Source organism: Brassica napus, chromosome C3 (assembly GCF_020379485.1).
Source record: "Brassica napus cultivar Da-Ae chromosome C3, Da-Ae, whole genome shotgun sequence".
In the NCBI taxonomy this organism is placed as follows: domain Eukaryota; kingdom Viridiplantae; phylum Streptophyta; class Magnoliopsida; order Brassicales; family Brassicaceae; genus Brassica; species Brassica napus.
The window spans coordinates 70,363,848-70,379,200 of record NC_063446.1 but is presented as its reverse complement, the minus strand read 5'-3'; the positions used below and the strand labels follow the sequence as shown (position 1 = coordinate 70,379,200).

Genomic DNA, 15,353 nt, shown 5'->3' with positions numbered 1-15,353 from the left:
TATTTTTTCCTTCTCATTTTTTCTCATTCTTTTTTTTTAGAGAAACAAAGGACGAAATTATTTCATTTTCAAATTTGAGAAGGGAACAACCATTTTTTTATGTTTTACATTTACTATTACATGTAAAGGAAAGAGAAATTCTTCTGATCAGAATTTGGTTATTGAACTAATTCAAAATACTAGGTAATGAACCCGTGCGATTGCACGGAAACTCATTTTATAAAAAAATATCATATTTAATTAAAAATTATTATTGTAAAAACCGTTTACAATTGCCTTTGAAAAAGTACCTACATTACAAACATTGAATTCATGTAATTAGCATTAAAATACACATCTGTGGTAAGATGATAACACATATTTTTACACATTTTTATAACCCTTTATAAACATCATTACGAAAAGATACATTCTTATACATTTTGACAAAATTTTAAAGAACAAAAATACATCTATTGACATTTTTTGGATTTCTATTTATAATAAGAAATCACATTCCTAGGATGATAAGACACATTTTTATGCATTTTCATAACCTCTTGAAAATCTTTGCATTTTTAGCATAAAAATACACATTCATAAAATGATAAGACACATCCTTATACATATTTTACACCTTTTGGTAAACTTGTATTTTTAAGATTAAGATGTTGATTGTTTGTAGTTTTTAAAATGGTTTTTGGTTTTTGTTTTTGAGAAACCACTTTATTTGCCAATCAAGATTTTGCTAAAAATGATTTCATAAAAACTAGAGAAACTAGTTTTTTTAAATAACCACCTATTTCTACACAGAAACCAAAAACCAAGTTTTTTCAGATTTTGCCAAGTTGAACGATGTTTTTTTTTATTATGATTTTTTTTATTTATCATTTTTTTAATGGCCTTCTTTTCATATTTTTTTGTAACTTGTCTTTCTTTTCATATTTATCTTATGTTTATGCCTCATTCCCATACTCATATGCTTACTTCACCATCACATCATCAAATAAAATTTTTGTACTTTATTAATATAAAAATAAGTGATTATACATAAAATAACCATAGAAATATGTGTATTAATTATTTTAGAAAAAAATATCAAATATATGATATTAATTTTTTATTTATAATCCTTAACTACTTGTATAATAGCATTTGAGTCAAATTTGAAAATCATTCGAGATCAAATTAATGTATATTTACATGGAATTTACAATATTTTTATTTTTATTTAGTATTTATATTTTGTTTTAAAATAATTTTCGTAAATAAATTTATGTGTACTTGAAGACAGTGTTATTTTATTATTTTCAGAATAATATTTTACTATTAACAGTATTTTTATTTTATTATATTTAAAGTAAAAACCAAAAACTAAAAACTAGAATCTAAAACAACCATTCATGTTTTTCAAAAAACCAAAAGCTACTGCAAAAACTAATATCCAAAAATCAAAAATCAAAATCCAAAAGCCAAAAACTAGAATCTAAAAACCAGAAAACAATCATCACCTCACTAGGTTGATTGTTTGTGGTTTCTCAAATAGTTTTTGGTTTTTGTTTTTGTAAAAACTCTTTTTACCAATCAAGATTTTGGGAAAATAGATTCCCTAAAATATAAGGAAACCAGATTTTGTAGTTAACTATCTATTTTCAAGTAAAAACCAAAGTCCACTATTTCTTGGTTTTTAACAGTGTACGTGGTTTTGTTTTTTTTTTTACATTCATGGGTTTTTATTTTCTATTTATTATTAAAGTATTTGCATATTTATGTATTAATATAACAAAATTAATAAGTAATTCCAAATCACTAAAGTTTTTGTATATTTTATACTAAGGAATAAAATTAACATAATTATTTATTTTTAGTTTCAAAAAATAAACCAATCTACATATTCCTTATTGATAATATACAGATACTTAATTTTTATTTATTTATTGATTTCTTACTGTCACATTCATTAAATCATATTTTAAAAATAATTAAACAAATAATAAATAAAATTTATAAGAACAAAATATTTTCAGAATAATCAAATAACTAATATCTAAAAATAAAAATCAATATTGCCATCAAAATACTGATATCCAAAAAAAGAAAATATTTCCAATGTATTATACATATTACAATTTTTATTTAATAATCTAGCTATTACTTTGTATGTTTTAATTTTTGAACTACATAAATTTTATGCATTTTACCTTATTTTTTTAAAATATATATATATTTTAATTCTGTTAATATAAAATCAATTATTCATTGACTATAATTAAATACACTTTACAAGTCCAGATATTTATATTTATTTTGTTATTTTAAAAGAAAAAGCCGAAAACTAAAAACCAATATCTAAAATCACCATTCATGTTTTTCAAAAACTAAAATCTACTGCAAAATCAAAAACCAAAAACTAAAATCTAAAATCTAAAAACCAAAAACCAAAAACTAAAAACCAAAAACAAAAATCCAAAATCTAGAAACTAAGAAAACAATCCAAACAGAAAATATTAAAAATTAATAGAACACAACTAAAATACTAATTCAAAAGAAAAAAACTGCAGAAAAGTTTTTGTAACTTCAATGGCTTGGATATTTATACAGATGACCTATATCTGCCTGAAATTCAGGGGACAAAAACAGAAAGTGTGATTCTCAATTCTTTCTATCAATAGTCTTCCTTGTTCAAAAAATAAAAATAAAAGGGACAAAAACAAAAACAAAAACAAAAACAAAAACAAAAACTTTTCTGCAGTTTTATTCTTTTGAATTTAGTATTTTTTTTTAAAAAAATTCTGATTCTAGTTTCAGTCTCTATAATGTTGGTAGAAACTAATCATTATCCCAAATTCAGAAAATATTTAGTTTATAGCTGATGTGGGTGTGTATGAATAACTTTATGTATTTGAAAAAATATATATATAAAATGTTGAGACTATATAAGTTTTGGTATGACAAATAAAATATTTTTAACCTACGTATTTATAAATTGAAATTGTGTGACTGACTTGTTGTTTGGTAGTTTTGTTACTTAGGAATTAGGAGTGCTTTATTCTTATCATGAATTTTAAGTTTTCTTATTTTCAAAATTTAAAGGCCAAGTATACACATATTTTAATTCTTATTGTATCTCTCAAATTACAAATTATTAGAAAGTATGGATTTTGTTAATAAAATATATCAAATGGGAATTGGTTGAGTTTGGATGGTATATTATATTAAAAAAATCAATGTATCTAAACACCACTTCCTATGATGGTATCCGAAACTTAAAAAAATAAAATAATTTACTTCATATTTCAAAAAGAAAATCAAACTTTTTGAAATGAAAAAATAAATTATTTCAAAATCAGTTTTTTTTTATATTTTATATAGTTCATAAAACGATAATAATACCAAATTATTATAATTTAAAAATAAAAAATATTACTTTAAATAAATATTTAAAATTTAAAAGGTTTTTTTTTTTTAAAAACTCTATAAGAATTTTAAAAAATCATACAAAACTTGTAACAATTTTTTTAAGATTTAATTAATATCAATTTTTTAGATTATTTAAATCTTAAATTCTCCCAAATCCTTGATTGTAAAGTAATATACAATTTGCGGTTTCCACCGAAAAACTCAAATTTTCAATTTTGATGAAAACACACATTTTTAACTTTTTGGTGGAAAAACACATTTTTCCAATTTTGGCGGAAAAATATCTTTGTTTTTTTGGATTTTAGCGGGATAATACGTTTTTCCAATTTTGGTGGAAAATCGTGTTTTCGCGTTTTGGTGGAAAATCGTGTTTTCGCGTTTTGGCGGAAAACGTGTTTTTCCAATTTTGGTGGAAAAAATGAAAATTTCAAACTTTGGTGAGAAAATGATTTTTCAGATTATGACATGAAACACACATTCTTCGAGTTTTGTCGGGGAAACACGTTTTCAGATTTTGGTAAAAAAAATCTTTTTGGAATTTGGCGGAAAAAACATATATTCTGATTTTTACAGGAAAACACGCTTTTCGAGTTTTCATAGGAAAATGCATTTTTTAGATTTTGACAGAAAATGCATTTTTTGAGTTTTGATGAAAAAAACATGTTTTTCAGATGTTGACGTTTTCTCAGATTTTAGCGAGAAAAACTCGTTTTCCGGGTTTTAACCTGAATCACTGAATCATTAGGTGTTTCATTTAAATGAAAAGCCCATTAGACATTACCAGATGATGGTGAAACCTGCCCCAACCGACAAGATTTGCAACTTTAATAAAATTTAGCCCAGCTTAGCCCAACTTATTTATAGAATATAAATATCACCAGTAGCTCAACCGAATCAATTAGGTTGTCGGTCGTCTCGACTTTCTACAGCTTCAACCGAATCAAGTCAAACTAATGGAGAGTATGGCTGAAAAGGCCTATGTAAGTACCATTCCTTATGATATGGTTTTGAATTCATGGTCGTTTTACTTTTGGATGATCTGTACGAGTCTCCCAGAATAAATTAATTTTTTGTTAGGGTTTTGATCGGTATTACAATGACAATCCGCCTACATTAGTTCCGTCTACTTGGAGTAAAAACTATGGTATCGGTCTCTATGGTAGGATTGGACTCATATGCCACAATCTTCAGAAGGTAAAACTAACTAACTAACTAACTGATATCATTAATCATCACTTATTTCTCTAATGTCTGAATTTTTCGGTTTTGTTTGTTTTCCCGTTTTGACAGGGAACAAACTTAAAGTTTAAACGCTTGGAGAAACATACAACCGAGCTGACTGGGTACCTCAGCTACTACATAACTTTGGAGGCAACGGATCCGGCCACTGGCTCTGTCTGCTCTTTTCAGACTCAGTTTAGCGATGCAGGAAGCCGCATTTATTGTTCAAATCTCAATGTATGAACACTCAAAGATCTCAATAAGAATAACTCAACTCTTATTGTTAGATTAAGAAAACTCTCTCAAAAACTTAAGCTCTCACAAAAGATCTCTCTTAAGTCATAAGTTATATCACAAGTTGATATCTCCTTATATAGATCCTAATATTTCCTAATCTCACTTATCAAACCATGTTTCTGTTTTTCCTAATCCTAACTCAACTAGGATTAGTATTTCTTGGACTCCAAGTTAACATCAAGTTTACTTTCAGCAGCATTTCGTTGGGGGCTAGGATTACCTGGTTTACCATAGCCTCCAGAATCAAACAAATACGTAAGATTTCTTCTTATTCAATCAGGACTGTTAACTGTTTTCAAAGGTGACCTTGGCCCTGCTCTTTTTAAAAAGTGTATTTAGAGGACTAAATGTTTTCTGACATCAGGTAACGAGCCTGTAGATGATGAATGGGAGGAGGAGGACACACCTGGAATACATGAGTTCTACAAAGTTCCGATGCCCAAATGGTTTTCTGATGAAGCCTTGGAACGTGACAGTAAAAAGTATTACGTGGTAATTTAACATTATATGAACCCTTCATGGAGTTTTTGACTTGTATATACCTCTAGTTAGTAACCTAGGTTGGAATCATTCATTCATTCGTTCGCAGGTGCCAGAATCAGATCTGCATGACAATGACTGGCTTCAACTTCTCATGGAAGTCGCCTTCTTCTCCAAAGCAGATCGTGTATGTACTCTTCTTTCTTTTTTTTTTTTCTTTTTTTTTGCAATTTTCTTGTCCAACTCTCCCAAAGCAACAAATTGAAACTTGTTATCTTCCCCATCTTATGATTGTAATTGCAGTGTTTGGATGCTTACCTACCCTTGGAGCTCAAGAACGTTGTTGTGGAAACTTTTGAATATTACACAACTGTCTCCGGCGTGGCTGTACAAGACGTTCTCTCACCACCGATTACAACTCAATCGGTTTACATGAAGAAGAACAGAGATAACCCCAAAGAAGAACAGAGATAACCCCAAAGAAACCCTAACCCGAGAGTATCATCCTCATGCACACTCTAGTCTCGAAGATGTATCGAAGAAGATGATTCACTTAGGAATATATCAGAAGCTTCTCTTTATACTGACTCACGTGCAAGTCACGTGCTCAACTAATCAAGCTCAGCTACAAACCTTCTCCTGCCACCAGAAGCTCTCAACACTTACTTGCTTAGATTTTGCTTCTCTGTTTGTATAATGGAATAAAAGAAAAAAAGTGAAAATTGTATTCGCTAATTTTTGAATATCTCATGCTCATAGCAAAAGAAAAATCTGAAAACTGTTTCCCTAATATTAATAATATATGTTCCGACTTGGTAAGTTGTACATATGTTTTAATTGGTTCCAAGTCTAATTACGCAATGCAAACATGAAGAAGTTAAATAACGATCCCAGTCACTAGTTATATAAGTCTAAAAGAGTTGAATACATAAATACCAGCTACATGTCCACATAGATAATAAATAAAACATGCACCAAAAGAGAGTTTGCAAAAACACAACTGAGCTCGCTCCACATGTCTACTCTTTTTCTTGTTTTTCGGTTAGAGAAACTTCAAGTCTCATGTGTTCTGGTTTGCCATCCATGGTCTTCCTTACTACAGCATGGTGATCACCAGCCAAGGTCGTTGAAAGATGGGGATAGCCGGACAAAGTCACGGAAGAAGGATCGGTGCAACACTTGTAACTTAGGTAGAAGATTGCATTGTTTGCCTTGAGCTTCTCACGGGCCTCTGTTGTGTAATCTTCAAAAGTTTCCACAACAACACTGTTGAGCTCCAAGGGTAGGTAAGCATCCAAACACTGCAGTTAAGCGTGTGAGACAAGTTTCAAGTTTTGTTGCTTTGGGAATTGAATAAAAAAAAAAAGAAAGAAGAGTACATACACGATCTGCTTTGGAGAAGAAGGCGACTTCCATGAGAAGTTGAAGCAAGTCGTGTCATGCAGCTCTGATTCTGGCACCTGCGAATATATGAAGGAATTGATTTAATGATAACTAAAACATATACAAGTTAAAAGAACTCCATGAATGGATTTATTACCACGTAATACTTTTTACTGTCACAAGCCAAGGCCTCATCTGAAAACCATTTGGGCAGTGGACTTTTGTAGAAGTCATGTATTGCAGGCGGGTCCTTGTCCCAGTGATGATCCACAGGGACGTTACCAATAGGAGTGATTCTGGAGACTATGTTGAGCAACGAAAATCTGACACCCAATGGACTGCGACGTCCTTGGTCGCGTAACAGCGTTTGAAAAGAAAAGACAGAGCCGTTGGCCGGATCCATTGCCTCCAAAGTTACGTAGAAGTCCATGGATCCAGTCATCTGCATACTATGTTTTTCCCAGCGTTTAAATTTAAAGTTTGTTCCCTGTCAAAAAAAAAAAAAAAAAAAAATTCAGAAAAAGGTGATAGATGTATGATGAGTAGTTAGTTAGTTTTACCTTTTGAAGATTGTGGCATTGGAGTCCAATCCTACCATAGAGACCGATATCATATTCCTCTCCCCACTCGGGCTCAATTAATGTAGGCGGATCGCTGTTGAAATCCAGATCAAATCCCTAACAAATTTTACTTGTTCCCTGAGACTCCAGATCATACAAAACCAACGACAACAAATTGAAAACCATATCAGAGATTACTTACATAGGCCCTTCCGCAACGTTTTAACGCTAGCAAGCGAGGTACTCGTTCTGGTACCGGTAGCCGTTCTTCGGACGATTCACACGTTCGCGCCCGCTTATCCCTTGATGCTGTCGGAGCCATACCCTTCAAACCTCTGGCCAAGCCCTTCGAATCTCAGATATTTTTAGATAGCTCGGTTGAAGACGACCTACGACAACTTAGCCCTGTCTTGTGATAGCTTGACTTGCTTTAGATTTTATGTTAATGTTGAGAAGCTTGAAACTTTATGAATTAACTAGGCACAGATGTTCTGTATTAGCCAAATTAGCCTTGTATACAATTTGGGCTGACCTGGGCTAAATATCTATTAAAGTTTCAAATGTCGTTGGGTTGGGCATCCTTTACTTTCATATATATATAGAATATAACTTCAGAAAATACACATAACAACGCTTACGCTAACGATATAATACAGTTATAGACCCTCGTCCGCGCGCCAGCGCGGATATAAATTTTCAGGTTATTTATTTAACTAAATGATGTATTTGTAATATTTGATGTATTATATTCACTAAATAAATATTTTTTTTGACATCTTAAACCATCTATTTATGATGAATATTCGATATCATATACAAAATTAAACAAATAGACGTAATTAGAGAATTGTAGACGATATATAAAAACAATGGTTAATAATGTAAAATATGAAGAAATATTATATCATGACTTAGCATGACATAAAAGATTATAAATTAGTTATACATGTTTAAATAAAATAAAATAATTTTTAAACTTCTATGAAAAATTTAACATATAAAAAAGGGTGATGAATTAGTCATCAAATTGTAAATAATTTCATACTTTTGTTAATAATAAATTATTTATAGTCTTTGTTTTTCGTCAAGATAATTATTAAATGTCCATAACAATAATATGCTAAAAGACCATATTATGAAAGCCCATATTGTAACCGTTTTTTTCCGGGAAATGTAACAAAAAAAATTACCTTTAACTCTTCGTTTTGTTTAAGTTCTGTATCGGTAAAATATTAAAAAAAATCTCTCTATCTTTTTCAATGTTCAATTTGAAGCTTATTATGCGAAAATCATACGCAAATATAGGCAATTGGTTGGAATCTCTATATCTTTATATTCTTATAAATTTTAAATTTATTTTTTTTCTCTCTTCTGCAAGCAAATCAATTACCGAAGTAATAGATCAATTGGTTGGAATCAAATCTATTCTTATAATTAGTGTAATTATGGTTACAGTTTCTATATTTAATAGGTACATTAAAGATACGACTTTGAAGATATTTTGTTTTGATTAATAGAAGATATTGGATTTTGAGCTTGTATTTATTGATTTGTTTTTTTATAAAGCTTAGAAAATCAGTGGGATGATTGGTTGGTTGATACATCCTCTAAAGAAAACGAAAACTATAGGTTGTTTGACTATTGTACATCGATCGATGCATGATGTAAGTTGACTATATAAAACTTGAGCATGATCATTTCAAACTAAAGTATAGGTAGGGTATATGCATTTGTTATATTGTAGTTAATATATTTTAAATATTACATAAGTCAAGTGATTCACGTTTTCGTAAAATAAAATTCAAGTTCATTATTGGGCCGTACTCGTCCGTAATAAGCTACGTTAAATATGATGTATTCTTAGGTTCATTTAATGACATTAAGTTTAAATTTCATTAAGGAAAACTCATTAATTTAACTGGAAAAGACAAGCATTAAAATAGGTAGGTTCATTTAATGACAATAAATTTAAATTTGATTAATGAAAACTCATTAATTTAACTGGAAAAGATAAGCATTAAAATAGGTAGTTTAATTTAATTTTCAGTGGCATGGAAGTAAATAAGTTAGAAAACTTAGGGGTATTTTTTAATGGGTACTTCTATTTTAATAATATAGATTATTGTGAAACTGGACACTAAGTCCCTTAACTGCGCTTGAAAATAGATATGATAACTTCCTGTCTTGTTCCAATAAACTGATAAAAAATATTGTAAGCAACAATCAGAATCGGTTAACTGTTGGGGTCAAAATCGGTTGCGACAAAATTAATGCCTGAAAATCCCCGAGAAATATTTATTTTCTAAAAAGAAAACAAGTAAGCAAAAGACTAAAACCTCGTATAAACTCCGAAAGAATTGTACGACCAAATTCTTAGAAAGATCGTTTGGTTTCACAAAACAGACGGCTCTCAAAGGGCGTGGCAACCAAACCAATATCAACCAACTCACCGTCGGGAGGATCGGACATACCACGTCCAAACACGCCTAAGGGCGAGTCAGATCGATCAAATCAACTCGCCATTGGGCGAGTCTGATGCTCCACATCCAACTCGCCCAATGGCGAGTTGGATCAGCTCTATTCACTTCGCAATCAGGTGACTTGGATCAGTCTCGTGCCGTGCATTCTCGTCTCCAAAACTTCTACTTTCGGATCTCAATCAAACTGTCTTTTGTTTATTGGAATTACCATTGGAATTTTACGATAAAAACCGCAAATGCTTGTTTTCTCGTAACAAGTTTGAATTATTCGTATAAAGCGGAAACTGTTGACTTAACACTAAGACGGCTCAAAACTATACGAATAGTTTAACTATTTTAAAACCGACATCACGCAAAGGATGATTGTTCTGAAAAAATCGTAAAAACGCTTAGTCGCAAAACAATCCAGGAAGGTCTAAAACGCGGCTAAAAGGCCAACTTGCAATTGTTATACGAAATTGAGCCCAAGGTTGCTATGACAATCTATCTAAATCGCAGCTCAGTTAGGTTTACGAAGTCTTTAGGTTGCTAGAACTAGGAATCTCGCCTACAGCTCTCGTATCCAAGGCTCTTACCTTCTGTAAACGCTTAAAACGCAGATTCGGAATAAGAATTTCCTTGCTCTCTTTTCGTTTATTTCAATCTATTATTTTTGTCTGTTTTTGCTATCTGATTGCTTGACGTTTGGCTTAGCAGAAATCTGTGACCTCAGGGAAAGTTAGGATTTCTTATTTTCCTTATTAACGGAAATCGACGGTGTGAATTTTAGTTCCCACACTTTTTGCTGGTAGATTTCTAGATGGTGAGTTTAAAAGATTTCGTGAGAAGAGAATGATCGGGTTTCGTCTATTGTTTACATCGGTAACATCAAGGAAGAGAGAGAGAGAGAGAGAGAGAGGGAGAGAGAGAGACGCTTGACCGACCGATACATTTAGGGTTTGATTGGTCGGGGCGGTAGCTTTCTATTTTTTGCTCTGAGATTTAGGCTTTAGATTTTTAGCTTTGGCTTTAGTTTATTTTGTTGTAGAAAATTTCCAGAGCACTGAATAAAAACTCTAGAGAAAGTGCTTTCTAAAGTTAACATATTTCTTTTTATAGTTTTTTGGTTTTAAATTCAGTTTCAGAAATAAAAGTATGATTGCTTTAAAAAATGTAGTAGAAATTAAAAAGACTGTCCATAGTTTCTACAACCACTACCAATCACTCCCTAAAAAAGATGAAACTGATAAATAAGCAACTTCAAAGATATTCTTCGAAAGAAAGAAAAGCAGGAAACGAACCTTAGAACTTGCAACCGCCACTTTGGCATAAGCCTCTTTCTCAATCGAAGAAGTAAGAGACGGGAGATGGCAGCCCGCATGCCTCATACGGCTAGCAAGAGAAATCAGGTCATCTTGAGCCGCGAATGAAGGATCATCATTTTCAGTAGCTCGCGCCACTTCTCGTCGCGATAAGGAACGTCCTCAATAACATGGCGATCTGGACAGGGGGACACCAGGAAAGTCACCGGATTCTGCTGGTTCCGCTTCACCAAAACAAGATGTTGAAATTCGCCAAGACCAAACCAGGGACCTTCTTCTCTGGCTCTAACCAGCAACGACACTAGATGCCTAAGAAAGTTTGGGCAGATTTGAGTAAACGATAAGCCAAGCTCCGCCAAGATTTCAAGGACTGGCTCCAGAATCCGGAAAGAGAGACCGCAAGACTGGAAGAAAGGGAGATAAGCCCCGCAATATCCCCTTCGAACAGTCTCGGGAGTCTCTGACGCAGAGGCCAGATCAAGAATGACGGAACGATCGACTCCGTATACCTGGTGGAGATCTTCGAGATCATCGGCTGTGGTTATCGGCTGAGGAAAACTGAATGATGAAGACATCTCAAGATTTGATGATCAAGAAATCTTAAAGCAATAACAGGAGATGACAAAAAGAAGAATCAGAATTGAAGCTAAGAGGAAATTCTTCACGTATTCATAGCCGCTATAACGGCTCTATCACCATTCTCAAGAAAGACAATGATGACATAGGCTTCGCCCTAGCGGCGGCTGATATAGCCGTTACACGCAAGGATGGAAGCGCGTGTAAAAACGGTCCCCAAAGCTTATCATTAAGCTTAACCAAAATTAAACCAAATGACAAATGACGAAACCGGGATCAAAGCAAACCGTCTCTTTTTCTCTCCTCTAAGTGAAAAGAGACTGGGGGACAAATGTTGGACCCAATTTCGGTCAATACACTAATGGACCGCGATCAAAGAAATGGGCTGCGAAGAGCTAAAGCCCATAGTGAGCACGCTGCACGCGAGCTCGAGACGGAAACTTCGAGGATCCAGAGATCGCGGAGGAGGTTGCGAGTATCACGGGGAGAAACAACCATAAAAGGAGAGGAGAAACTAGGTGAAAGGACGCGTGAAAAAACCTAGAGAGAGCACACAATTCACATCGAACTCATTTCACTCTGTTTTAGGCCTGTTCTTTAGTCGATCTCTTTGTAGTTTCCAACCTCCGTTCGTTTATTGTAATCGATCTCTTCAATCAATAAAAGTCCATTTTTGTCAACTGATTTCCGATTACATCATTGTGTTCTAAGGATATCGTTGTCTGCATCGTTAATTCTTCCCCAGTTTATATCACGAACACTATCAAATACTTAGTGTAGATTTTAGGATCTACAATATTTATCTTTTTATATTCTTTTCATTCTAAAATTTTGTTTCCAATTTTATCAACAAAAAAAATTGTTTCCAATATATGTCACAATACATATATATTATTATACAAATGTTTGTTTTGTTTCTATGACGCCCCATTTCAATGATACATTTTATGGTGGACACTAAAAATAAATATATTTTATGTAAAACAAAGATGTGTCTAATTTTAACATTTGATACAAACACAAATTAAAATATGAAATTCAATATCCGCCCGATCGCGTGGATTAAGGTCTAGTACACATTGAAGACACTGCTAAACCCAGGCAAGTATTTGAGTTTTAGGTGAAAAGATTACAGATTTCTGTTTGAAACTGAGACTTGCAGACAAAGATAACGATGTAGAACATATCTAAGACCAACTTGGTCAAAATGGGAGCTTCGGAAAATCAGTAGTCTTGCATGTAAATGTATAGGAAACGTCGTATTCTTTGTCTTGCATGAAATCGTTGATATAAATAAAGATGCTAGTTTATGAGTTCCTCTGCTTCGAACAACAAAAGAGCTGCAGCTCAAATACAGAGTTGTTGAAGAATTGAGTCGGGAAAGGTTAATATATTCTGTAGTTTCACATACGAGGTCACAGACTGCAGAGATTTGACGTGAAATTTATCACTGGAGGTCGAATATAGAGATTCAAGTCGTTCTAGTCCAGAGAAACATAAAAACAAAGTAAAAGTTCAGAAATCATAACTGCAAAAACTAAAACTAGATCCAAATGTCTAGTCATCGTCTTCGGTGGTGGTTAGAGCAACTTCAAGACTCATGTGACCTGGTTTCCCATCCATGGTTTTCCTTATTATGGCAAGGTGATTACCAGCCAAAGGCGTTGAACAAGGATCGACGCAACACTTGTAACTTAGGTAGTAGATTGCATTGATTGCCATGAGCTTATCACGAGGCTTATCTTCAAAAGTTTCCACAACAACACTGTTGAGCTCCAAGGGTAGGTAAGCATCCAAACACTGCAGTTACGTGTGTGAGACAAGTTTCAAGTTTTGTTGCTTTGGGAGATAACAGGAATTGAAAAGTAAAGAAAGAAGAGTACATACACGATCTGCTTTGGAGAAGAAGGCGACTTCCATGAGAAGTTGAAGCCAGTCATTGTCATGGAGCTCTGATTCTGGCACCTGCGAATTGAATGAAAGAAGGATACCTAAGGTTACTAACTAAAAAACATATATAAATGATCATCTGATGTCTTATTACCACGTAATACTTTTTACTATCAAGGGCCAAGGCATCATGCGAAAACCATTTGGGCATTGGACCTTTGTAGAGTTCATGTACCGTGTCCTCGTCCCAAACATTATCCATACGCTCGTTACCTGATGTCTCTAACAAAACAGTCAGTTCTGATTTACCTAAATAGAGTTAGTCCTGAATAAATTCTATTAATATTCTTACGTAAAGGTTCGATTCTTGAGGTTAAGTTGAGCCAAAACGTTCTGACACCCAATGAACTGCGGCGCCTATAATCGAATAACACCGTCTGAAAAGAGAAGACAGAGCCAGTGGCCGGATCCGTTGCCTCCAAAGTTATGTAGAGTTGATCGGATGAAGAAACATGGATCCTAAACATCTCCCAGCTTTTAAACTTAAAGTTTGTTCCCTGCAAAAACCCCCCAAAAAAAACTCAGAAAAAAAGGTGATCCTATGATCATACATAGATAGTAAGATGGAAGATGATCAGTTTTACCTTCTGAAGATTGTGGCACTGGACTCCAACCCTACTATAGAGTTCGATAATATAGTCATCTCCCGACTCAGACCTAAATTCTATATCAGAACCCTAACAAAAAAAAATCAAACGACGAGCTTATTATATGTATGTATGGGTCTATCAATCGCTAACCATATATAAAGATATCTTACATCGGAGTCCGCATCGTATACTACCCTCAACGCATCATTCGAATAATCTCCTCTTCTGCTAAACATAAGATCATCCATCAGCGACGCATCATCTTCCATATCCCCCAAATTTGTCATCGGATCCACAACCCTAGAATTATTTTTTTCCGTGTTCGGCGTGTTTTTTCCACCGTCCGTCTACAATGAATTTTGGTTTTATAGAGCCATCATATCACGATTTTATCTTTTAGGGGGGCTTATTATTGTACTAAGCGTTTGAGAAAATTTCAGGAGTTTTAAATTTACTGGAATTTGAAGATTTTAATAGGGATTTTATTAATAAATGATTACTTCGACAAAGTGACTCTAAAATTCATATATTATAATCTCAAATTAAATAATTATGTATTTTGGTATAAAATCGAATTAACCGAAAACCGAACCGAATTAAAGTAAATACGGATTTAGAATGGTAGTTATATTTTAATAACCGAAATACTGAAAAATCAAAAAAAATCGAACTGAAATCGAACAAATATCCGGATTGAACACCCCTAGTAATTTAGATGGTGATTTAGGTAGGACTTTTTAAAAAAACCATTGGATTATCTCTATACGTAACAACGTCGTTTTTAACACGTTAGTTAAAAGAAAAAAAAAGAAATGGCTTTTCCCGGATGATTCAAGTAGAGGTGATGTTACAACCATCATAGCTGTTCTCCGAGATACATCTCCAGTTCTATCCCTTGTTGCTCATCAAAGACGTGTGATAACTATAAAGCTTAAGAAAGTGATTTAGCAGATCCCTGTGGCGCTACTTCAAGGTGGTATACACTAGTTTTCTTCAGTTATTCACTCTAAGTTGCAGAGAGTTTGCGAACAAATCTAAGCTCATACTGATATTGAGTTGTTAGAATGGAATATTGTTAGAAAGAACATTGGTTTTGATAGGATGTTGCTACTGACC

At 33.0% G+C, this 15,353-nt stretch overlaps 2 protein-coding genes and 1 pseudogene across 4 annotated transcripts; 1 reads left to right on the top strand and 2 right to left on the bottom strand.

The window, feature by feature from the left end:
• The first annotated feature begins 4,291 nt into the window (after positions 1-4,291).
• On the top strand, positions 4,292-6,208 carry LOC106384827 (UPF0725 protein At2g20620-like). Of its 2 annotated transcripts, XM_048750497.1 has the most exons (7): positions 4,292-4,379; positions 4,477-4,593; positions 4,690-4,857; positions 5,111-5,172; positions 5,282-5,409; positions 5,507-5,584; positions 5,701-6,208. In XM_048750497.1, exons 3-7 carry the CDS (start codon positions 4,823-4,825, stop codon positions 5,869-5,871), a joined length of 474 nt encoding a protein of 157 aa, XP_048606454.1. In that variant the 5' UTR covers positions 4,292-4,379; positions 4,477-4,593; positions 4,690-4,822; the 3' UTR covers positions 5,872-6,208. The 2 variants fall into 2 exon arrangements, with proteins under 2 accessions (XP_048606454.1, XP_048606453.1); XM_048750496.1 differs by having other exon boundaries at positions 4,690-5,172.
• Positions 6,209-6,232: 24 nt separating this feature from the next.
• Positions 6,233-7,812, bottom strand: LOC125583493 (annotated as a pseudogene).
• Positions 7,813-13,072: 5,260 nt separating this feature from the next.
• LOC106384826 (UPF0725 protein At5g63820-like) lies at positions 13,073-14,638 on the bottom strand. 2 transcript variants are annotated; one of them, XM_048750494.1, is made up of 6 exons: positions 14,408-14,638; positions 14,232-14,324; positions 13,940-14,144; positions 13,745-13,860; positions 13,585-13,662; positions 13,073-13,497 (listed from the first exon to the last, which is right to left on the bottom strand). In XM_048750494.1, the coding sequence occupies exons 1-6, from the start codon at positions 14,522-14,524 to the stop codon at positions 13,255-13,257; spliced, it is 852 nt and encodes a 283-aa protein (XP_048606451.1). In that variant the 5' UTR covers positions 14,525-14,638; the 3' UTR covers positions 13,073-13,254. The 2 variants fall into 2 exon arrangements, with proteins under 2 accessions (XP_048606451.1, XP_048606450.1); XM_048750493.1 differs by having other exon boundaries at positions 13,129-13,497; positions 13,742-13,860.
• Between the last annotated feature and the right edge of the window lie 715 nt (positions 14,639-15,353).

Coding starts and splice junctions, on each gene's coding strand:
- LOC106384826 (XM_048750493.1), bottom strand. CDS start 14,524: ATGACAAATTTGGGGGATATGGAAGATGATGCGTCGCTGATGGATGAT. Junction 14,325..14,407: donor TATACGATGCGGACTCCGAT/GTAAGATATCTT, acceptor TTTTTTTGTTAG/GGTTCTGATATAGAATTTAG. Junction 13,861..13,939: donor CTCAAGAATCGAACCTTTAC/GTAAGAATATTA, acceptor TAGAGACATCAG/GTAACGAGCGTATGGATAAT.
- LOC106384827 (XM_048750496.1), top strand. CDS start 5,031: ATGTTTCTGTTTTTCCTAATCCTAACTCAACTAGGATTAGTATTTCTT. Junction 5,173..5,281: donor CTCCAGAATCAAACAAATAC/GTAAGATTTCTT, acceptor TTCTGACATCAG/GTAACGAGCCTGTAGATGAT. Junction 5,585..5,700: donor TCTTCTCCAAAGCAGATCGT/GTATGTACTCTT, acceptor TTGTAATTGCAG/TGTTTGGATGCTTACCTACC.